General features: G+C 44.7%; 1 protein-coding gene across 2 annotated transcripts in view; it reads left to right on the top strand.

Annotated features, from left to right (window-relative positions):
* EXOC6 (exocyst complex component 6) overlaps positions 1 to 22,820 on the top strand; it is a 188,034-nt gene that overhangs the window by 97,670 nt on the left and 67,544 nt on the right. For both annotated transcript variants that reach the window (XM_029060465.2, XM_029060464.2), the window contains exons 8-16: positions 1,062 to 1,130; positions 7,731 to 7,814; positions 7,902 to 7,948; positions 8,031 to 8,151; positions 9,775 to 9,846; positions 12,851 to 12,948; positions 15,182 to 15,287; positions 17,230 to 17,339; positions 22,347 to 22,458. In XM_029060465.2, the coding sequence (XP_028916298.1) occupies positions 1,062 to 1,130; positions 7,731 to 7,814; positions 7,902 to 7,948; positions 8,031 to 8,151; positions 9,775 to 9,846; positions 12,851 to 12,948; positions 15,182 to 15,287; positions 17,230 to 17,339; positions 22,347 to 22,458 (819 nt within the window). The remainder of the gene's footprint in view (positions 1 to 1,061; positions 1,131 to 7,730; positions 7,815 to 7,901; positions 7,949 to 8,030; positions 8,152 to 9,774; positions 9,847 to 12,850; positions 12,949 to 15,181; positions 15,288 to 17,229; positions 17,340 to 22,346; positions 22,459 to 22,820) is intronic.

The following is a 22,820-nucleotide window of genomic DNA, read 5'->3' as shown; positions in this document are numbered from 1 at the left end:
GTCGGATATGAAAAGGGAGGGCATTCCAGGCCAGAGGCAGAATGTGGGCGAGGGCTCGGCGGCAAAACAGACGAGATCGAGGTACAATGAGTAGGTTGGCATCGGAGGGGTGAAGAGTGTGGGCTGGGTTGTAGTAGAAAAGTAGCGAGGTGGGTAGGAGGGACAAGGTCGCCATTGACAATCACTTAAGAAGGTGAAGTAATGTGGTTTGGGGAAGAGAGAGTAACGTAATTAGCAAGGATGTATTTGAAGTGGCCAAAGTCAACCTGCTACACAATCAATAGCAGGGCAGACAGAGGGTGAGGGTGTGTAATTCAGTGGGCAAATTTAGTGGAGGGATGTCGATTTGCACTTCAGTAATTGCGCCTAGTACATTCATTCATTAATTCAAAAGTATTTGCTGAGCGCTTACCGTGTGCAAAGCACTGTACTAAGTGCTTGGGAGTGTACAATACCACAGCAGACAAATTCCCCGCCCACAGTGAAATCATAGTCTAGAGGGGGAGGCAGACATTAATCTATATATATATAAACAAATGGTACATAGTAAGCGTTTAAAAAAGACCACGGTTATTTCCCGCTATAATTGAAAAAAACATTGTGTCACTCTGTACAAAACTAAACTGCCTTCCCTGCATGCAGTAAATGAGGCAGACTCCTTGCCTTGGTTAGTGGGGCAATTGGACAAATAATGAAAAGCTGCAGAAATTGAAGGTGTGTTTGGGTTTAAGCAAAAGGGTGAGGTCTTTAACTGGTTACACTCTAAATACTTGATGATGTTGGAATTAGACATCTCTAGACACACACCCAACCTTACCCCAGTCCTCCTAAAAATATGAAAGACGACTTCTGGCAATGTAAGTAGTTTACCTTTAATATCTGCCTCCCCCTCTAGACCATAAACTACGTGTGGATAGGGATGGTGTTCACCAACTCAATTGTATTATTCTCTCGCAAGCGCTTAGTAACGTGGTCTTGGCACAGAAAGCACTCAATCAATACCCGTTGATCGGCTGAATGATTCCCAGAATGATATTGTAAAATTAATTTGTCTCTTTCAGGTGCTAACAGCTCAAGATCTTGTTGACTTTTCCCCCGTATACAGATGTTTGCACATTTATTCCGTATTGGTAAGTGTTCTGAGTGCTTTTAAAATGATGCTTTAATATTTTCTCACTCCCGTAAAATATAAATGGGAGGCTCACCAGGTGCGAATCTGCTTCGCCGCTGCCTTAAATGTTTCTGATGTCTCTTACAAGCTCACGGCATAAGCAGGAAGGTCATTGAGTCGGGGAATACAGTGAGATTTTCCTGGGTTCCACCAGGCTGCCACTTGGCAGCACTTTCCTTCCTGGTCCCCCTCAAGGGGCAGCAGGGACTCTTGGAAAAGCAGCAAGCTAACTGTCTGGCCTTTACAGGAGAGCTCATAGGAAGAGGCTGGTACTGAGGGCCAGGAAGAAGCCTAGGCTGGATCCCTATTCCTCTGTGTGGCTTGGGCACCTGGAAGCAATGCCAGGGGATTGCCCAGAATCTGACCTCTCCCCCCAATTCCCTCGCCACAGCGGAGAGGGCTAAATGGTTGTGGGGCATGTCTCTCAGTCCACAGGGCTTCCGTGACCCGGCTCTAGGTTGACCTTTGTAGTGTACAGGGCTTTGGGAACTGTCGTGTGCCTTTGTGGTCCCCACGGGGCTGTTTCTAGGGTCCCCAGAACTCCCTCATCCATAGCTCACTCACTCCTGCTCCTGCCCGAAAGCTCAGATTTATCCAAATCTGATAAACATTGATAAGCATAATCTTGAGAAGCAGCATGGCTCAGTGGAAAGAGCCCGGACCTGGGAGTCAGAGGTCGTGGGTTCTAATCTCAGCTCTGCCATTTATCAGCTGTGTGACTGTGGGCAAATCACTTAACTTCTCTGTGCCTCAGTTACCTCATCTGTTAAAATGGGGATTAAGACTGTGAGCCCCACGTGGGACAACCTAATTACCCCTTATCTACCCAGTGCTTAGAACAGTGCTTGCACAAATACCAAAATTATTATTATTATGAAAACAGCAGTAGTGTGGCCAAGGGGATAGAGCATGGGGCCAGGAATCAGAAGGACCTGGGTTCTAATCCTATCTCCGCCATGTGTCTGCTGGTTGACTGTGGACAAGTCGCTTCACTTCTCTGGGCCTCAGTTACTTCATCGGTAAAATGGGGATTAAGATTGTGAGTCCTAGGTGGGACAGGAACTGTGTCCACCCTGGTTAGCTTATGTCTACCCCAGTGCTTGGTAAAGTGCTACCAAGCACATAGTAAGCGCTTAACAAATGCCCTAAAACCCACCAGGCAGATTTTCTGGCTGTGGTAGCTGATAATTGAGCGTAGAGCTGGATGTCGAATGTCTGGGACTGCAGACGTGTTGTATAAGGGTGACCGAATCATGCTGGAAATGTGGCATCGGGAATCCCAGGCTGTGTGAAGTCACACATCCGTCAAGTGGTGCACCTAGGATTAGAACCTAGTCCACTGACTTCCTGGCCCATGCTCTTTCCCCTAGGCCACACTGCTCCCCACTTATATTTCCTGAGCTCAAAGAGAGTAGAGTCTAGTTGCCTGAGAGCCCTGCCCTCAGGGAGCTCCAAATCTCATCTAGAAATACTATAATAATCATCGACCTCTCATTGTTTTCAACAGCATGCCTATGCTTTGAATATCATTTTGTGATTCATGGCCTTTTGCCTTTTCGAGCTTAAAACTTCAGTCTGGGTTTCAGAAGCCTGGATCAGTTTGTGGTATTTATTAAACACTTTGTGTTGAACACTATTCTTTAAGCTCTGGAAAACATACAAAATAAGAACACGGGCTTGGGAGTCAGAAGACGTGGGTTCTAATCCCTTCAGGCTTGTATCTCCTCCTGCCTCCAGGACGTCTCTACCTGAATGTCTGCCCGCCACCTAAAACTCAACATGACCAAAACTGAGCTCCTCTTCTTCCCTCCCAAACCCGGTCCTCTCCCTGACTTCCCTATCACCGTGGATGGTACGACCATCCTTCCCGTCTCTAAGGCCCACAACCTCGGTGTCATCTTTGACTCGTCTCTCTCGTTCACCCCACACATCCGATCCGTTACCAAAACCTGCCGGTCTCACCTTTATAATATCGCCAATATCCGCCCTTTCCTCTCCACCCAAACGGCTACCTTACTGCTACGGGCTCTTGTAATATCCCAACTAGATTACTGTGTCAGCCTGCTCTCTGACCTCCATTCCTCCTCTCTCTCCCCGCTCCAGTCTATTCTTCACTCCTCTGCCCGGCTCATCTTCCTGTAGAAATGCTCTGGGCATGTCACTCCCCTTCTTAAAAACCTCCAGTGGTTGCCTATCAATCTCTGCAAGAAACAAAAGCTTCTCACTTCAGGGCTCTCCATCACCTTGCCCTTTCCTACCTCTCCTCCCTTCTCTCTTTCTACTGCCACCCTGCACCCTCTGTTCCTCTGCCTCCCACCTCCTCACCGTCCCTCGGTCTCGCCTATCCCGCCATCGCCCCCCAGGCCACGTCCTCCCGCGATCCTGGAATGCCCTCCCTCCTCACCTCCGCCAAACTAATTCTCTTCTCCTCTTCAAAACCCTACTTAGAGATCACCTCCTCCAAGAGGCCTTCCCAGACTGAGCTCCCCTTTTCCCTCTGCTCCCTCTAGCCCCCTTCACCTCTCCGCAGCTAAACCCTCTTCTCCCCCCTTTCCCTCTGCTCCTCCCCCTCTCCCTTCCCATCCCCTCAGCACTGTACTCCTCCGCTCAACTGTATATATCTTCATTACCCTGTTTATTTTGTTAATGAGATGTACATCACCCTGATTCTATTTATTTGCTATTGCTTTAATGAGATGTTCTTTCCCTTGATTCTATTTATTGCCATTGTTCTTGTCTGTCGGTCTCCCCCGATTAAACTGTAAGCCCGTCAAAGGGCAGGGACTGTCTCTATCTGTTGCCGATTTGTACATTCCAAGTGCTTAGTACAGTGCTCTGCACATAGTAAGCGCTCAATAAATACTATTGAATGAATCCCAGCTTCGCCAACTTGGGCAAGGCACTTAACTTTTCTGTGCCTCAAGTTACCTCATCTGTAAAATGGGGATTAAGACTGTGAGCCCCACGTGGGACAACCTGATTACCTTGTAACTACCCCAGGGCTTAGAACAGTGCTTGACACATAGTAAGCGCTTAACCAATATCATAATAATAATTATCATTATTATAAACAGGTCAGACACAGTCCCTGTTCCACACAGGGTTCACGATCTAAGTAGGAAAGAGAACAGGAGGCAGGAAAACAGGTATTAAATCCATATTTCAGGTGAGTGTCCTAGGGGAGTACCAGAAGTATTAAAACAGCCCTGCCAATCAGTCAGTCAGTCAGTCAAATTTATTAAGCATCTACTATGTACAGAGTATTGTACAAAGCCCTTGGGAGAATAGATAAGACACCTCCTTTTCAAAGAGCTTACACTATAGCAGGGGCAGCTAGGTGCGAAAACAATTTTCCGGCAGGTGGAACAAGGAAAGTAGATATGAAGGTGAGTAAATACTTAAGAATAGGGCCTGTACCCAAAGTGCTATACCTGGTTGAGAACATGAGTGTGATGGGGTAAAAGTGCTGAGGTGGAAGCCTGAGGGATAAAACTTGGGGAGTTGAGAGATTAATTCAGGAAAGCTTCTTTGAGGAGATATGATTTCAGAAGAGCTTTGAAGAGGGAATGATTGTGGTATTTGATAAGCACTTCCTATGTGCCAAACACTGATTCTGAGCCCTGGATAATCAGGTCCCACGTGGGGCTCACAAAGTAGGAGGGAGAACAGGTATTGAATCCCGTTTTGCAGATGAGGGAACTGAGGCCCAGATAAGTGAAGTGACCTGCCCAAGAACAGGTAAGTGGCAGAGCTGGGATTAGAACCCAGGTTCTCTGACTCCCAGGCCTATGCTCTTTCCTCTTGGCTATGCTGCTTCTCTGTCTGTGGTCTGGCAGATAGGAAGTGGGAGGGAGCTCCAGGCAGGAGGAAGGGGTATGAACAAGGTGTCAAAGGTGGGAATACTGAGAGTGAAACACAGTGAGTATGTTAGCTTGAGAGCTGGGTTGTAGTGGGAGAAGATTGATGATCCAGTGTCTTTAAGCTGATGGTTAGAAGTTTCTGCTTGCTGCAGATAGAAATGAGCCAATACCAGACGGAGATAAATCATTGTGCATATCCGGTTTAAGTAGAGGACAACTAAACTCGGGAAGAGAGAGAGAGAGAGAGAGAGAGAAGGGGAAAAGCGGGGGAATTTAGGGATGCAGAGATGGGTGGACAACTTTCGGAGTGGGGAGAAGTGCTGAACAGTTGTTTGAGGAAAATGATATTGGCAGCAACCTGGACTGGAAAGACAGAGGTTGGAGGCCGAGAGGTCAGCGAGGAGGCTGAGACAGTAGAAAAGAAGGATATAGCAAGTGCTTGGACAGCACGCTAACGTGTGTATATATCCAGCTGTAATATGTTTTAATGTCAGTCTCCCTCTTCTTGTCTGTAAGTTCCGTGAAAAAATGGTGGTATTTGTTAAGCGCTTACTATGTGCAAAGCACTGTTCTAAGCACTGGGGGATACAAGGTAATCAGGTTGTCCCACATGGGGCTCACAGTTTTAATCCACATTTTACAGATGAGGTAACTGAGGCACAGAGAAGTTAAGTGACTTGCCCAAAGTCACACAGCTGGCAAGTGGAGGATCCGGGATTCGAACCCATGAACTCTGACTCCCAAGCCCGTGCTCTTTCCACTGTACCACGCAGCTTCTCTAATGTTGGTATTTGTAAAGCGCTTACTATGTGCAGAGCACTGTTCTAAGCTCTGGGGGAGATACAGGGTCATCAGGTTGTCTCACGTGAGGCTCACAAGTCTTCATCCCCATTTTGCAGATGAGGGAACTGAGGCTTAGAGAAGTAAAGTGACTTGCCCACAGTCACACAGCTGACAGGTGGCAGACCCGGGATTTGAACCCATGACCTCTGGCTCCCAAGCCCGGCCTCTTTCCACTGAGCCACGCTGCTTCTTTTAAGGTGAAGGCAAACCGTGTGTACCTACTGTACTGTAGGTACTCTCCGAAGCGCTTAGTATATTGCCCTGCACACAGTAAGCACTCAATAAATGCCACTGTTTGGTTGATAGCAATTTAGATGGAGGGGAAGAAGTAGATTTTAGAGATGTGATGATAGAACCGACAGGATTTGGTGACTAAGTGAACATGTTGGGTTGAAGGAGGGAGATGAGTCAAGGTTGTGGGCTCGTGAGACAGAAAGGATGGTGATATTGTCAGTGGCGTGGTGAAAGCAGTGGGGAGGAGAGGCCTTGGGTGGGAAGACGGGGCAGGGCATGTTCAGTTTTGGACATGTTAAGCTTGAGGGTCCACAGGGCATCCAAGTAGAGAAGTCTGGCCCCGACCAGTGTTGAGCTGTGGAGAAGGAGGGAGACGTGCATTTTGGCCCCCTCCCCAGCCTCCGCCACACTGCCTGTTAATTTTCTACCGATTCAGAGCCGGGCAAGGACAGGGCTGGAAGATTTGGTAAGGTTGGCATTCTTTTTATGAATGAGAGTGGTAGAAGTGGGAGAGGAGAAGATGGAGAAAGAGAATTGAATTTGAATTTTGTTGGGGTGAAGAGGGAGAAAGAGAATTTAATTTGAATTTGGTTGGGGTCTTCCCCCACATCCGCCTTCATAGCCACCAACACTGATGTTACCCCTTATTAATAATAATAATGGCATTTGTTAAGCACTTACTATGTGCAGTACACTGTACTAAATGCTGGGGTGGATACAAGCAAATTGGGCTGGCCACAGTCCCTGTCCCACATGAGGCTCACAGTCTTAATCCCCGTTTTACAGATGAGGTGAATGAGGCCCAGAGAAGTGAAGTGACTTGCCCAAGGTCACACAGCAGACCAGTGGCCTAGCTCTCTCCACTAGGCCATGCAGTTGTACTGTTGACCTATTTCTACCTGGATCTGCTATCCCAAATGAGCCAAAAATGAGCCACAAATAAATGAACCCATTACATTAGCACACAATTCAGCTCAAACAATTGAGGGAGGCCACTCAATTACCGCAGCCGAAACAGTTTACCTAGGATTGGGTTACCAGCCTTAGTTTAAGCTTAGTTTAAACCTATTTGCCGGTTGATTTCCGGCCTTGAGCCAGTTGCTAAATAAATAAGCTACTGCCATGGAATGCCAACAAGCAAACTGCCCACTTTGGAAGCCCCAAACTGTTCGGAAAGGAGTAAGTCGTTTAAAGTCGTGTTCTAATCCCGGCTCTGCCACTTGTCTGCGGTGTGACCCTGGGCAAGTCATTTCACTTCTCTGGGCCTCAGTTACCTCTTCTCCCTCTCCCTTCTGCAGCTTCCTGACTTGCTCCCTTTATTCATCCCCCTTCCAGTCCCACAGCACTTACGTACACGTCTGCAATTTATATTAATGTCTTTCTCCCCCTCTAGACTGAAAGCTTGTTGTGGGCAGGGAATGTGTCTGTTTATGTGCTCAATAAATACAGTTGACTGATTGAATCCTCATTGTTTGATGCCCTGCTTTACAAATGAAAAGAACAAATACCCATTTGTCTCAATCAGTCAGTCCCTGCCTGAAGAAATAAGGTTTTACAGCTTATAAAGAAGTGCCATTGCACCAGTATGATCATTTTCTCGTATTTTGTTGATCCTCCTTCAGGGTGATGAAGAGACTTTTGAAAACTATTACCGAAAACAGAGAAAGAAGCAAGCAAGATTGGTCCTGCAGCCCCAGGCGAACATGGTAAAGATGGGGAGTGGTTAGGGTTGGAACAAACAAAAATAACACTGGTGTTGGCCTGTAAACTATGTGTTTCTCTCTCACTTAAAGCACGAAACAGCTGAAGGCTACAGAAGATATTTCAGTCAAATTGTAGGGTATGTGTTACCTGAATTTGCACGTTTATTATCTAGGTATTCTTTAATATTTCATTAATTGTTTGAAATGTCTTCCGTTTAGGTTCTTTGTGGTGGAAGATCACATTTTGCATGTGACGCAAGGCTTGGTAACCAGAGCATACACGGATGGACTTTGGAACATGGCCCTTAACAAGATCATTGCGGTTCTTCGAGCTCATTCTGTGAGAAAATTTTGTAATTGGGTTGTAACCCATTCTTTCAAAGCCCTCGTAGGTCTAAGAAAGAACAGCGTCATAGAAGGGAAGAGCCGGGCATCCCTCGTTTGTTTTGGGTGTTGTAATTAAAAATCACCCTGTTTGGGAGAAGACCTGCTAGAGGGTTTGTGTTCCCCAGGGACATCAGGCTGTAAATTACAACCGGGGTTTTTAACATAATCCGTCCCTGATTTACAATTGACTAGACCTTCCAACCAGTCTCTTAATCCAGCAGTGTAGAATATGCAGAGTTAATCTGTTGTGATTATTGCCCTCCTCCTCATTAGTTTCAACTGACCTCTTCATTAGATCAGACTGAAGAATTCAGCACCCAGTGCCCCACCAGGAAATAGTTCCTAATTATCGCTCCAAATTCCCTGTTTCCAAAATAAATCCTATCAGCAAAACCCTTGGTGTTTCCCCTTTCAATCTTTCTACAGATCATTTCTTTGCAGTGATTTTTTTTTAAAAAACAACAACAAAGAAAGATGAGTACTAAAGTAGTAGATTTTTTTTTATAAAGTAGATCACAGGTCTTTTTGTGAATTAAAAAAAGTCTCTGCGAACATAGCTCTTCCACAAAAATTGATTTGAGTCCTGCTGTTTCCCAAATAAGGAAATTTGAGTAAAGTGTCTTGTCCTCAAGCCACAGTTTTGAAACTTACTAAGAACCTTTACCTTCAGAGTCTCCATATCAGCTTAGTAATGAAAAACAAAAAAGAGAAATGAACCTTGGTATTTTGTAAGCTTTTGCAGTAGTTTTTCTTAGAAGTAGTGCATGTTGAGAAGAAGTTTTAGGCAAAATTGTGGGGGTGGGAGGGAGGGAGTGTGTGTGTGTTTAACAATTCTTTGCCAACCAACAGGAACAATTGTTGTAGCGTTTATTTCCAGCAGTGCATCTTTGCAGTTTTCAGGTTACCCAACACTTATAAGAGTTTAGAAACTTCAAATGTGAAAATGGTCACCGAGTTCATTATAAATTCTCAAGATGGAAGTGTTTTCAACTGCAGTATGCTGCCTTGATTGGTCATTTTATGGTAATATTTTGGGTGGGTTGCTAGGAAAACTTCTAACGCTGGAAAGAACCTAAAGCTGCATTTGCAGTAGTTCATAATGGGGAAAAAAAGGCATCAAAAGGAAGCATATAGTTTGCCTATTACTACTGGGTCATATTCTCAGTAAAGATTTTATTTTTCAGCTATTTCTAGCAATATGAAGACGTCACAGAGTAGCTTAGAAGATACTAGTTTCTTTTCTAATTCAGCATTGCAGCTCTGGTGGGCAATTCCTTCCTTACCATGTGCAGAGCACTGTACTAAGTACTTGGAAAGTACAAGGCAGCAATGAAGAGAGACAGTCCCTGCCCACAATGGGCTCACAGTCTAGTAAGTCTGAGTTCCTTGACTGTTAATTTGGACTCATTTTAGGAAGTTTGAATATGTGCCTACCAATGAGTTGTTTAAAATGGCAAAATATAATTCCCTCTTTCCTAGACGGGGTTTCCTGAATGATAAACTGATGAATTTTATTAAAGAACAATTCTTTAAGTTGGGAGCTCTCTTTGACCCAGTTAATATGCTTTGGTTTCAGTCTTATTGCACTGATCCTGATCTTGTTTTGGAGCTGAAGAATCTCATTGTTGTGTTTGCTGAAACTTTGCAGGTGGGTAATGTCTAACCACCCATGCCGCGGTTGCACTTAAACACGCCATAAGTGCAATGCTTTGTTATTACTAGCCCGCTTTCTTGATTAGAATCAAGGACTCATAGGGCTGAGAGCGAGGCTCATAGATCAAAAAGGATCTTGATAGATTGTTTAATCTCCCTTTTTTTCTAGGTAGAACTACACAAAAGCATTCCAGAAAGTTGGCCAATCTCATTCTTTAACATCTCTGGAAATTGCAAATCCACCCCCTGCCTCAGCCTATCTGTAGTCAGTTTGTGAATCTTAGAAGTCTGGTCAGCTTAGGTGGGTGCTTCCTGTCCTGATCAGTTCTTTGGCCCCTAGTAATAATGATATTTATTTGAAAGTCAACGGGATGTAGTGCACTGTACTGAGCAGAAAGACATATTCCCTGCCCACATAGAATTCCTCTGTAATAGAGGAGACAGACTAAACTATTTACAGGTACAGTCATCGAATGAATAGTTGAACAAACACATCTACATAAATGTTGAGGACGGGGATAAATAAATTAGTAAGTGCTAGAGATGGCTGATAAATTGATAGGACGTAGGGCATTGATTAGTAAGGCACGTTGGAGGAGATGGGATTTCAGGATGGCTCTGAACTCAGGATGAGCTTGGGTTTGTGGTTTAAAGATTTCAGGCCTGAAGCACAGTGCCAGGGTTGGGATGGGAATTGGGAGAGTTGAGAGCAAGGTAAAATTAGAAAGTTAGCCGTGGGATAGAAAGTAGCAGATGAAGGAAACACATATTGCCAGATGGGTAGAGTTTGTGGAGAGCCTTGAAAGAAATTGTGAGGATTTTTTTTGCTTGCTGCAGTGGGAAATGGGAAGCTGTGTGGCCCAAGGATAGAGCACAGGCTTGGGAATGAAAAGGACCTGGGTTCTAATCCCAGCTCTGCCACTCATCTGCTGTGTGACCTTGGGAAAATTCCTTCACCTCTCTGTGCCTCAGTTACTTCATCTGTAAAATGGGGAGTAAGACCGAGAGCCCCATGTGGGACGGGGACTATGTCCAACCTGACTAGTCTGTACCTACCCCAAAGTTTAGTACAGTGTCTGGAACATAGTAAATACCATAAAAAAAGGCCCATAGAGGTTTTGAGGATAAAAGAGAATGATGATGAGTGGCTGGAAAGGCTCAGGGAATTTGACTTGAAGCTAGTGGATCCACTTCAGGGGACCAAAGTAGTGTGGTCCGGACCCGACAATCCAGGAAAACCAAGCGGTCCCAGGGTAGCTTCAGAAAGCATAGAAAATAAAGAGGAGGAAAATAACCAGGAAACTCCATATCAGTGGGCTGGTTTTGGCTGAGTGTTTACTGGGTGCAGAGCACTGTTCTAGTCAAAAGATATGATACCTGCCCTCTTGGGAGGGAGCCATAAATACAAATCAGTGTAACATAATTAAGGCTGAGAGAGATATAAATAATACTTAAGTGAATAAATACACTACATGATTGCTGAAGAGGCCAATCAATCAATGGTATTTATTGAGCACTTAGTGTGTGCAGGGCACTGCCCTAAGCACTTGGGAGAACACAGTGTAACAGTTGTGTATTGTTATATTGATGGGCTAGCAAGACTGAGATTGTGAGGACTCAGGATGGAATGCCTTCAGGAGGAAATGACTCTGCAGGGGCTTCAAGAAGTGGGAAGAGAAGGGGGCAGACTCAGAGGTGGAAGTGGAAAGAGAGTATGGAGGCTTTGCTGCAGAGCTTCCCCTATAGGACTCGCTCTTGGCCTCTCCCAGCTCCTGGTTACAAATGCACTAAATCCGTGATATTTCTCTCTCCCAGTCTGTTTCCTCCTTTCCTAGAACTTTTCCCCCTTTTCACTTCTCATTGGAAACAGCAGCTGTAGCATCTGCTGCTCACTCTGTGATTTTTTTTATGGTGCTAACTAAGCACCGTACTAAGCGCTGGAGTAGAGACAAGATAATCAGGTTGGATTACAGCCCCATGGGGCTCCCAGTCTAAATTCCCATTTTGCAGATTAGGAAACTGAAGCAGAGGAAAGGAAGTGACTTCCCCAAGGTCACACAGCAGGCAAGTAGCAGAGCCGGGATTAAAACTCCGTTCCTTCTGACTCCCAAGCCCATGCTCAGTCCACTAGGCCACATTGCTTCTCTGTGGAATGGATGTGTTACTTTCACGAATCATTGCTTACAACCTGCTAATGAACCATCATAGCTGCTTAGATTACCTGATTAAAGATCAATTAAACATATTATGTGAAATCATTTACAAAAGATCTGCCAAATTGAAGGGGAGGAAGGATGTAATAATACAAACATCACTCCTACCTGATTGCGGTGAGCAGAGGTTCGGCAATGACTGATCTCTCTCCCAGACTAAACCCCCTGAGTGAGCATTCTGAGTATGGAGTCCTTGTTCTCAGTAACACCAAGGAAGACCCCTTAGGAAGAGAACAGAAAAACAAAACAAAACAACAATTTAAAGATGTACTCAAACTTTATTTTTAAAATAAATAGAAAGTCCTGGAAGGCCTGGCCCAGGATGGTAACAGAATCTTGCCTCTTATCAGGACGGAGGGACAGTCGATCAAAAACCTCTACCCACCCTCCTTTCCCGGAAATGTCTGTGCTCGGCTGCGGGCGGGGAACGTGTCTACCAATTCTGCTCTATTGTACTCTCCCAAACGCTTAGTACGGGGCTCTGCACTTGGTCAGCAATCTCTCACAAGGGACAAGGATTACAGTCTTGTCACAGAGTAGCAGACTCACTCTGAGACTCATTCAAGTCTGTTGCGGTTCGCACAGATCAATTGATGGTATTTACTGAGGGCTTACTATTTCCTAACGGGGTGCCAGGCTGACAGTCTAGTAAAACACTTTGGGCGGCTTGGTCATATAGAATGGTCCGGGACGGTTTGGCTCACATATGTAGGAACCCTCCCTAACCTCTAGTGTGAACTGCTATACCTGATCTGAATTACTTCTCTCTTCACTTTTGAACTCTAGGATTATGGTTTTCCAGTGACTCGACTCTTCGATCTTTTATTTGAAATAAGGGAGCAATATGGTGAGACCCTGCTTAAGAAATGGGCTGGAGTGTTCAGGTCAGTACAGCCCTTCCACACGACAAATTGTTTAATTAGCTTTAGGCTCTCTGCTTACAGCTTGAAGCAAATTTATACTTAGGTGGCCCATGTCTAAGTCTGTCAGCCCATTGAGCTTAATGTTCATTTCAGTTGAGGAATTCAGGACAGCTGGGATTTTCTAATAAACCACAAACTGCAACAGACTGCAAGCTACAGGTGCTTTCAGAGAGATGGTGTGGTCTAGTGGATAGAACATGGGCTGGGGAGTCAGCAGGACCTGGGTTCTAATCCTGGCTTGGCCACTTGTCTCCTGTGTGATCTTGGGCAAGTCACTTTGCTCTCTGTGCCTCAGCTACCTCATCTGTCAAACAGGGATTAAGATTGTGAGCCCCATGTGAGACAGAGACTATGTCCAACCTGATTAGCTTGTATTTTCCTCAGCATTTAGTGACAGATCCAGACCCAGGTCCTTCTAACTCCCAGCTCCGTACTCTATCCACTAGGCCATGATGTTACCAGATAGTGACCTCATTTTGTCCTCAGTACCACCTCTACCAGCAGGAAGGGCAGGGAAACTGAGGCCACCAGCACCTATTTGAGAATTAGTGGGACCGAGGCTTTAACCCCACCCTCTTTCCCTTAGATTAAGGGCCTGACAGACATTTCTGCTGTTGAAATTTGCCCCCCCACCCCCCTCTTTCCTGCTCTTCTCCTTCTCGCCTTTTCTCTCTTTCCTGGTGTCCTTACTGTGGCTGCATTCACACAGGAATCAGTTTCCGGGTGGCCTTGCTGTCTTTCTGAAGGGGATTAAAGTAGCCAGGTGTGTTCAGAGGTCTGACGGTCTCTCTCTCCTGCCTAAATCAATGGAGACCCACCCTCAGTGTACTTCCAGCTATAACTCGATGCAGTTGGATGTTTCATCTTGGATGATGCAGATCATTGTAAAGTTATTTCACACAGTGGAGTTGATAGTTCAGGGATCTGGGTTCCACTCCCATCTCTGCCACTTGTCACTTAACTTCTCGGTGCCTCAGTTACCTCATCTGTGAATAGGGATTAAGACTGTGAGACCAGGGATGGTGTCCAACCTGATTAACTTGTATCTACCCCAGCACTTATTACAGTGTGTGGCACATAGTAAGCACTTAATAAATATTATTTAAAAAAACACGGGTCCTGCTCAATGGACAAACTCATCTTTCCTCAATTAGATTATTTGCTAATGATTTGCAGGGACTTCATCCCTCTTATCCCTCTTATCAATGCTACGGGAGGAAACCGTCACAAAACACTCAGGTTCAGGTGGTTTACCAATCCTCGGCGTCTCTTGATATTACAAGAGAGTTGCAGCTCGGATAAATGAAATTCATCGAGAATCCAGAAATGTTATTTCAGCTGTTCATTCATTCGAATGTATTTATTGAGCGCTTACTGTGTGTAAGTACTGTACTAGTAAGTACTAGAAAGTACAATTCACCAACAAAGAGAGATCATCCCTGCCCACAATGAGCTTACAGTCTAGAAGTCTGTTAGGTAAGCGGCCTCCCTCACCAGAACTGTTGGCAGAAACTTTTACCTTGCTCTGTTCACTCTGTTGCAAGGGGCTCCCTCCATCAAGCAAACAAGCGAGGAACAGGAAATGAAGCGCGTGTTGGGAAATCAGTCCTTTAGGAGTCGAGAGTTGACTGAAAGCGTGGTATTAGTGAGAGTGCTAGACGGAGGCTAACGGACTGGGCAAGCTATCTTTTCAGGGGCCTTATCATTATTATTAATACTGTGTTTTTTTTAAGTACTTACTACGTGCCAAGCACTGTACTAAGCCCTGGAGTACATACAAGATGATCAAGTTGGACACAGTCCCTGTCTCACATGGGGCTCAGAGTCTAGGACCTAGTTGATACCTTATCACCAGATAGAGTTAATGGGCTTCCAAGTTGGGAATGTTTTTTTTCTGACTTTTCATTTCTTTCCCCCCCCCAAACACTTCTTGACAATCTACTGACCCACTTAAGGGGAGTAAAGCCAATGAACTTGAACAGCACTGAGGCTCTTCTCCCTGAAGGAATGAACAAGGGTTAACTGTTCCACTAGAGAAGCAAGAGTCCATAATTAAGGGCCAAATATAAAGGTCCCTCCACCCAACCTCTTGATGGACAAAGTATGACTACCTTAGTTGCAGTTGTTTGATCATGTTTTCATAAGGCTGTCCGGTGATAGAATTTCAGTTCTTGATTTCATTCTCCTTAAACAGGAATATTTTTGAAGAGGATAACTACAGCCCTATCCCTGTAGCTAATGAAGAAGAATATAAAATAATAATTAGCAGATTTCCCTTTCAAGACACAGATCTTGATAAGGTAAGAAATAGTTTTTACTCAATCCCCTTGCCCTCTCTTACCTCATCTCGCTACTCTCCTACTGCAACCCAGCCCGCACCCTTTGCTCCTCTAACGCCAACCTTCTCACAGTTTCTCGATCTTGTCTATCTCAAAGTATGGACTGGAGTGGGGAGAGACAGGAGGCAGGGAGGTCAGCAAGAGGGCTGATGTAGTGATCAAGGCGGGATAGGATAACTGCTTGGATTAACATGATAACAGTTTATGTAAGTATGTAAGTATATCCTGATGCTCCGCCGCTTCCCCGTTATGTAATTTACTTTAAATGTACATCTCCCCCTTTACACCGTAAGCTCCTCGTGGGCAGGGGTCATGTCTGATAATGCTCGTGTACTCTCCCGAGCATTTGATCGATCGATTTGCCTTCACTGTCCTTTCTCCTCTGGGGTATGATGTGCTTCTAGCTGGCGGGACAGGTCTGTCTGAAGAATAATAAGCTTTGTCCAGACTCCTTGGTCACCAAGTTGTCAGATTCATGCTCCAAACCCCATAAAACTGCAGCTTTGTCTTGAAGACTCCTCTCCTCCCTACACTACAAGGAGGCTCTGAGGGGGTAGGGCTTTAAGGAGGGGTGGAGTCCAGGATGTTGGAGCTTTAAGGAGGCAGGATTTTAAGGGGTGGAACAAACCCTCATCCTCTGTGTACAGTAGGTACAAAACCCCCCTGGTTGGCTCTGGAACCTGAGGCAGGCGAGCTGGGGAATGAGAGGAAAGCCACTCACCTTAGCTTGGAGCCTATTGGGATTTAGAAAATAGACCCTGGCCAGTCTTGGGGCCCAATGAGGAGTATAGAATCCCATCCTAGGCTCTGAAATTTATCAGAAATGAAAAGAGCAGCAGTGGCCTATTCCCAGCCTGCTACTTGCCTGCTACGTGACTTTGGGCAAGTCCCTTAACTTCTCTGGGCCTCAGTTTCCTCCTCTGTAAATTGGGAATTTAGTGCCTGTTCTCCTTCCTTCTTCGACTGTGAGCCCCAACAATAAGTGGTAGTTACTGAGCACTTACTGTGTGCAGAGCACCATACTGTGCGCTTTGGAGAGGATTGTGCTTAGAACAAGACTTGACACCCAGCAAGTGCTTAACAAATAATAATATTAATACCGAAGAGCCCCTGCTGAGCCAGGAGGATAGAAGCCTTCAGCCCAGCTCCAAGGGAGGGGGTCAAAGGGAAGGAATTGAAAGGGATAATGGAGTTCTGTAGCCGAACCCCTATTAGGGCCTTTGCTGTTACTGACTTTTCCAGGGCAGGTCCACAGCCTGGGGGAATTCCTTCCTGAGTAGGTATCCAGGGAATTCAACCCTAGCACTTATCTAAGCACTTGGGATAGTACAGTGCATCAGGGTTGGTAGACATATTCCCTGCCCACGGTGAGCTTACAGTCTAAACTCTTGTCTAGTTCCCCTGAATATCAGTATCAGGAGAGAGAAGAGTCAAGGATAACACACAGGTTGTGGGTTCATGAGACCGGGAAGGCGGTGTTATCAACCGTCATGGAAAAGTCGGAGAAGAAGGTATGGGAGGGAAGATGAGGAATTCAGTTTTAGACTTGTCGAGTTTGGGTAGGCAGGACCTCCAAGCAGAGATGTCCTGAAGGCAGGAGGAAATGCGAGATGGCAGAGAAGAAGAGAGGTAGTTTATAAATTACATTAGCAGTTTTAGGTATGTATAATTCTTAAATATTTGTCACTTTTAACATGTGTTGAGGTTTTGAGCTTCCAATTTACTTTGACTCATTGACCTCAAAATACACTCTGTGTCCAAGAGTGCACGTAATTAATACTGTTTTGGATTTTTGAGCCCTTTAGGTCTAAATATATAGTTGATAAAGCATCATTGTTAGATGCTCTTAAAACTTAGTCGGGCAATCGAGTGACATTAATTTTTGTGTTTATTATTTCTGCAGCAACTTTTCCCAAAGAAATTCCCGATGTCTCAATCAGTGCCTCAGATCTACATTCAGGTTAAAGAATTTATTTATGCAAGTCTTAAATTCTCAGAGTCCCTTCACCGCAGGTAAGCGTGAATTAAACCTGTAAGGGTGTTAGATAAAAGAAAATCATTTTGAAAGCATATTCTGAAGAGTTCAACTGTTAGCACCCTAAGAAAGAATGGAGGTTATTGCCCCGTGATGTTGTCTTACGTGAATTTTCAAGTTCAGATTGCCCATGGTGGGTTGTTTGCGTGAACTGGGGTATTAAGGATGCTAGCACTTACTCTGGAAGTTAGCTTCCCTGCCACTAAAACCATCATCTCACCATCAGGCCCCAGTAATAATGATGCTAAGCTCTATTCTAAACGCTGGGGTAGATACAAGGTTATCATGCAACCTTGAGTACCCAATGTTGGAGGCAGGCCCCGGCCCATGTGGACCTCACAGTCTCAATCCCCATTTTACAGATGAGGTAACTGAGGCACAGAGAAGTGAAGTGACTTTCCCAAGGTCACCCAGCAGACAAGTGGCCATTCAACTTGAGGTTGGCTATTCAATTTGAGGTTCAGAATCTAAACTTTCATCTTATTGGGTGTGTTTGTGTATTATTATTATTATGATAGTACTTGCTAAGCACTTAATATGTACCAAGCACTGTTCTAAGCACTGGGGTAGGTACATGTTAATCAGATTGGACACAGTCCCTGTTCCCTATGGGCTCACATACTTAATCCCCATTTTACAAATTAGGTAACTGAAGACCAGAGAAGTTAAGAGACTTGCCCATGGTCACACACAGCAGAACAGTGGAGGAACCAGGATTTGAACCCAGGTCCTGTAACAGCAAGGTCCCTGCTCTTCCCACTCGGGCACACTGCTTCCTTCCATAACAAGGGCTCCAAAGAGTTCCCAAAGCTGTACTTTATTTTAACGATGGTCTCCCCTACTAGACCCTTAGCTCCTTTGAGGGTAGGGATCGTGTCTACCAACTCTATTGACTTGCCCTCTTCTAGGTGCTTAGCACAGTGCTCTGCACACAGTAAGTGTGCAATACATACCAATGATTGATTGTGTCAAAAAACAGGTGCCAGGGTCTGAGGATGCCCACAGGAAAGAGGAGGAAGCCCAGGCTCCATAGTCATCCATAGCATTTTTAGAACTGGTCTCATCTCAGAGGTTTGTTAGGAGATCCAAACTTGACAGGCTTTTGTGAGAAGCAGCGTGGCCTAGTGGAAAGAGATGGGCCTGAGAGACAGAGGACCTGGGTTCTAATCCCGGCTCTACCATGTTTCTGCTGAGTGGTTTTAGGCAAGTCACTTTACTTCTCTGTGCCTCATTTACCTCATCTGTAAAATGGGGATGAAGATTGTGAGCCCCATATGGGACATCAACTGCGTCCCACCGGATTATTTTGTAACTTCCCCTGTGCTTAGTACTGTGCCTGGCCTATAGAAGGAGCTTAACAAATACCGTTTAAACAGGAAAAAAATAAAAAAGGAAGGATTACCCTCTGCCACCTCCCCAGGGCCATTGGCCAGGAGCATTCAGGGTCATTTCCTAGAGATGACATGAGGGGACACTCCTATTTTAGAGGAGAATGGGGAAATGGCCTCTGCCTCCATTCAGTCCTGATGTGTCCCCCAACGAACCCGTGGGAAACGGAGGCACTCGGGGAAGCGGTCCAACCTTGCCCCAGCTCAAGTGATGCCAAGTCAGGTGGTATCTAGCTGTTTTTATGAATTGGGCACATACCTGAAACCTGCCTTAAAATGAGCCCGGGGGTTGCGTGGTGGATAGAGCAGGGGCCTGGGAGCCAGAAGGTCGTGGGTTCTAATCCCAGCTCTGCCATGAGTCTGCTGTGCGAACTTGGACATGTCACTTCACGTCTCCGTGCCTCAGTTAACAATTCTGTAAAAAGGGGATTGAGACTGTTGAGCCCCATGTGGGTCAGGCTGTGTTCAGTCCGATTCATTTGTATCCATCCCAGTGCCTGGGGAACAGACTAAGTGCTTAACAAATGGCGCAATCATTATTATTGTTATTATCATTACTATTATTTGTTGATAGGCTTCTGTGACTTCCAAGAAGCTGTGTTTAAAATCTAGAAAATGATATTTTGGAGGGATGCCTCTTTAGAAAGTGAATAGAGAAGGAAAACAAGCATGTTTAAAATTGAAGTTTTTGAAATTTTTGAAATTTTCAAGTCCCCTCTCCCCTTCTTCTTCAAATACCGTTGAGTCGTTTCCGACCCAGAGTGACTCCGTGGACACACTGTCTTTAGAACATCCCTTCTTCTTTCATAAAGTCATTCTGGGATGTGTATCCATAGAGTTGTCTTGGTAAGGATACGGAGGCGGTTTACCATTGCCTTCTTCAGCGCAGTAAAAACTTGGGTCTGCTGTTGTCTTTGATCAACATTTTCATCACTTGATCATCTGCTGCTGCCCAGCACAGGTGAATCAACTCTGATAATCCCGCAAAAACCTTTCCATTTTGAATAGCCCTATATGGCAGAACTCTAAGCTTTATCAGCAGACGCAAACTCTCCTTCCACAATAAGGTGTCGGTTCACCCCTCCCCACCACCCCGAAATGAAAAAACCCAAACCTGGGAAATTTAGGGTGATGGGGAATATATGCAATATGGATTTTCGCTTGAGATCTTGTTATTTAAGAACGTACAATTTATTCCATATAAATCATAATGGAAATCATCCCTTCTTGTAATTAAGTAGAAATGCCTTAGTTTAATTCAAACAATAATTACGAAAAATCATGAACATGCAATAATTACTTGTAATTATTGTTCACAGTGGAGTTTCTCAGACTGCTTTAAAGCACTAAGCATCTATTTAGTATTTCCCAGTTCAAAAGGAAAGAAATGAAAACAATCGATTTGGGAACCATCAACTGTAAGCAGAGGGAAGTTTTTCTTCATTTGGATTTAGAATGCAGTCAGTAATCTGAGGCAAAGAGGAAGAGACTCCTATTTTTAGATGGGGAGTTTAGGAAAACTCCACTCTGGAGAGAAATTTGCCACAACTGGAGTCGTCATTAAAGAGTCCAAGGCCACGGTCCAAGCATTATCACTAGAATCTTCATTTAATCAGAATCAGTTTCCTACTCTGAGACATTGGCCATTCAACTTGAGCTTCAGAATCTGAACTTTCATCTTACTGGGTGCGTTTGTGTATTAGTATTATTATTATTGTGCTACTTGTTAAAGCTTACTTTGTGGCAAACACTGTTTTAAGCACTGGGGCAGATACAAGTTAATCAGGTTGGACACAGTCCCTGTCCCACATGGGGCTCACACTCTTAATCCCCATTTCACAGATGAGGTAACTGAGGCCCAGAGTCATCAAGTGACTTGCTCAAGGTCACACAGCAGACAAACAGTAGAGGTGGGATTAGAACGCAGATCCTTCTGACTTGCGGGCCCGTGCTCTATCCACTACCCCAGACGCCTTCGAGGGTGGAGATGTGGGACTGAGGGCTAGGTACTCTGGTAATTTCCGAACTCCCTAGCCACAATCAGAGGAGATCAGACACATGGCCTCATGTTCCAAGAATCCATCCTCTGCCACTTCCTCTCCATGAAGATGGCAGCCCCTTCCGCAGAGTGGAAATGCACCTCCATGCTGATAGTTGTTAGCCTGTCCTCAAGCACTGTGTATGTAGCATTATAGTGATTTAGGGTGGGAGCATGTCTACCAACTCATATTGTATTCTCCCAAACGCTTAGTTCAGTCCTCTGCGCACAAGAAGCGCTCAAGAAATACCCTTAATTAATAATAATAATAATAATAATAATGTTGTGTTGGTTAAGTGCTAACTATGTGCAGAGAACTGTTCTAAGTGCTGGGGGTGATACAGGGTAATCAAGTTGTCCCACGTGAGGCTCACAGTTAATCTCCATTTTACAGATGAGGTAACTGAGGCACAGAGAAGTTAAGTGATTTGCCCACAGTCACACAGCTGACAAGTGGCAGAGCTGGGATTCGAATCCAAGACCTCTGACTCCCAAGCACGGGCTCTTTCCACTGAGCCACACTGCTTCTTTAATGCAGAACTACAGAGTGTCTTGCATGAAATTCCTTCAGATTGGGTGTTTGCTCTTCCTTCCCACCAGATTGAATTCATAATCCATCAGTCTATCAATCAGTGGAATTTATTGGGTGCTTACTATGTGCAACACACTGTACTAAGTGCTTGGAGAGGTCAAGAGAAAAAGACAACACATTCTCTGTCCATTAACAAGCTTAATGGAGGAGACAGACATTAATATAAATAAATGATTTGTAATCCGTTGAAGTTTTGGAAAACTCTGACTTGCAAGGCATTTCATTGATCGGTCCCAAAGAAGGTATTCTGTGAATTTGTGTTTTTTTTCTAGTTTTCTGTTTTTTGTTTTTTTTTCTTGTGCTGCCCTGAGGCTTCACATCACTACTCCAAGGACAGACTCAGGACAGATTCAGGAATGTAAAATACATAGAAATTTGGAGAATGTCATTAGTCCATAAGCTCCTTATGTTCAGGGATTGTGTCAATCAATACTATTTATTGAGTGCTTACAGTCTGCAGAACACTGGTAGACATGTTCAGTGCTTAAAAGGAGCTTACAGTCTAGAAGGAGAAACAGACATTAAAATTAATTATGAGTATGTACAAAAATGCTGTGGGGCTGAGGGTAGGGTGAATGTCAAAACAATAAACAGTGACATTTCCTGCCCAAAATGAGTTTACAGTCTAGAGGGGGAGACAGACATTAATATAAATACATAAATTGAAGATATAGACATAAGTGCTGTGGGCCTGGTACGAGGGAGGAGCAAAGTGAACAAGTCAGGGTGATGTAGAAGGGAGTGGGAGATGAGGAAAAGTGGGGCTTAATCTGGGAAGGCCTCTTGGAGGAGATGTGCCTTCCAAAGACTTAAAGGGTGGGGGGAGAGTAATCATCTGTCTGCAGGGATTAGAACCTACGACCTCTGACTCCCAAGCCTGGGCTCTGGCCACTGAGCAACGCTGCTTCCTCAACGGAAATGTAGCAATTTCCAGAATGCTTCAGTAAATGCTAACCGTCAATTTTAGTTCAACAGAAATAGACGATATGCTCAGAAAATCAACAAACCTGTTGCTGACGAGAACTTTGAGTAGCTGTTTACAAAACCTTATCAAGAAGCCTCACATCGGTTTGACAGAGGTAAGTAATACTCTCCAAAGCCTGAGGCTTAGTCAAGGGAAGCGTCCTATAAAGTATCCTTGAAAATGTAGGCCTGCTCTCAAATTTAGTTCGAGGCAAGAATAATTGGGTAATTTTAAACCTAAGCAGATGACAAACCGAAGGTAAAGAGATGGTCAAGGAAAAGGATTTATAGGGAGAAGTAGATGTCAACATCTGTAGATTTATGTTTGCCAGGTATCTTGGCTAAAAATCAGAAGTGTCATTTGGCTTTCGTTGTAATTGTCACAGACTAGCTTATTTACATTCCCCTCAGTCTTTTTTAATGAATGGACAGAGTCTTAAGGTGAAATTTTACTTCCTACTGTTTAATTATTTAGGAA

Source organism: Ornithorhynchus anatinus, chromosome 3, assembly GCF_004115215.2.
Source record: "Ornithorhynchus anatinus isolate Pmale09 chromosome 3, mOrnAna1.pri.v4, whole genome shotgun sequence".
Classification (NCBI taxonomy): domain Eukaryota; kingdom Metazoa; phylum Chordata; class Mammalia; order Monotremata; family Ornithorhynchidae; genus Ornithorhynchus; species Ornithorhynchus anatinus.
This window is presented reverse-complemented; position numbering and strand designations above follow the sequence as displayed.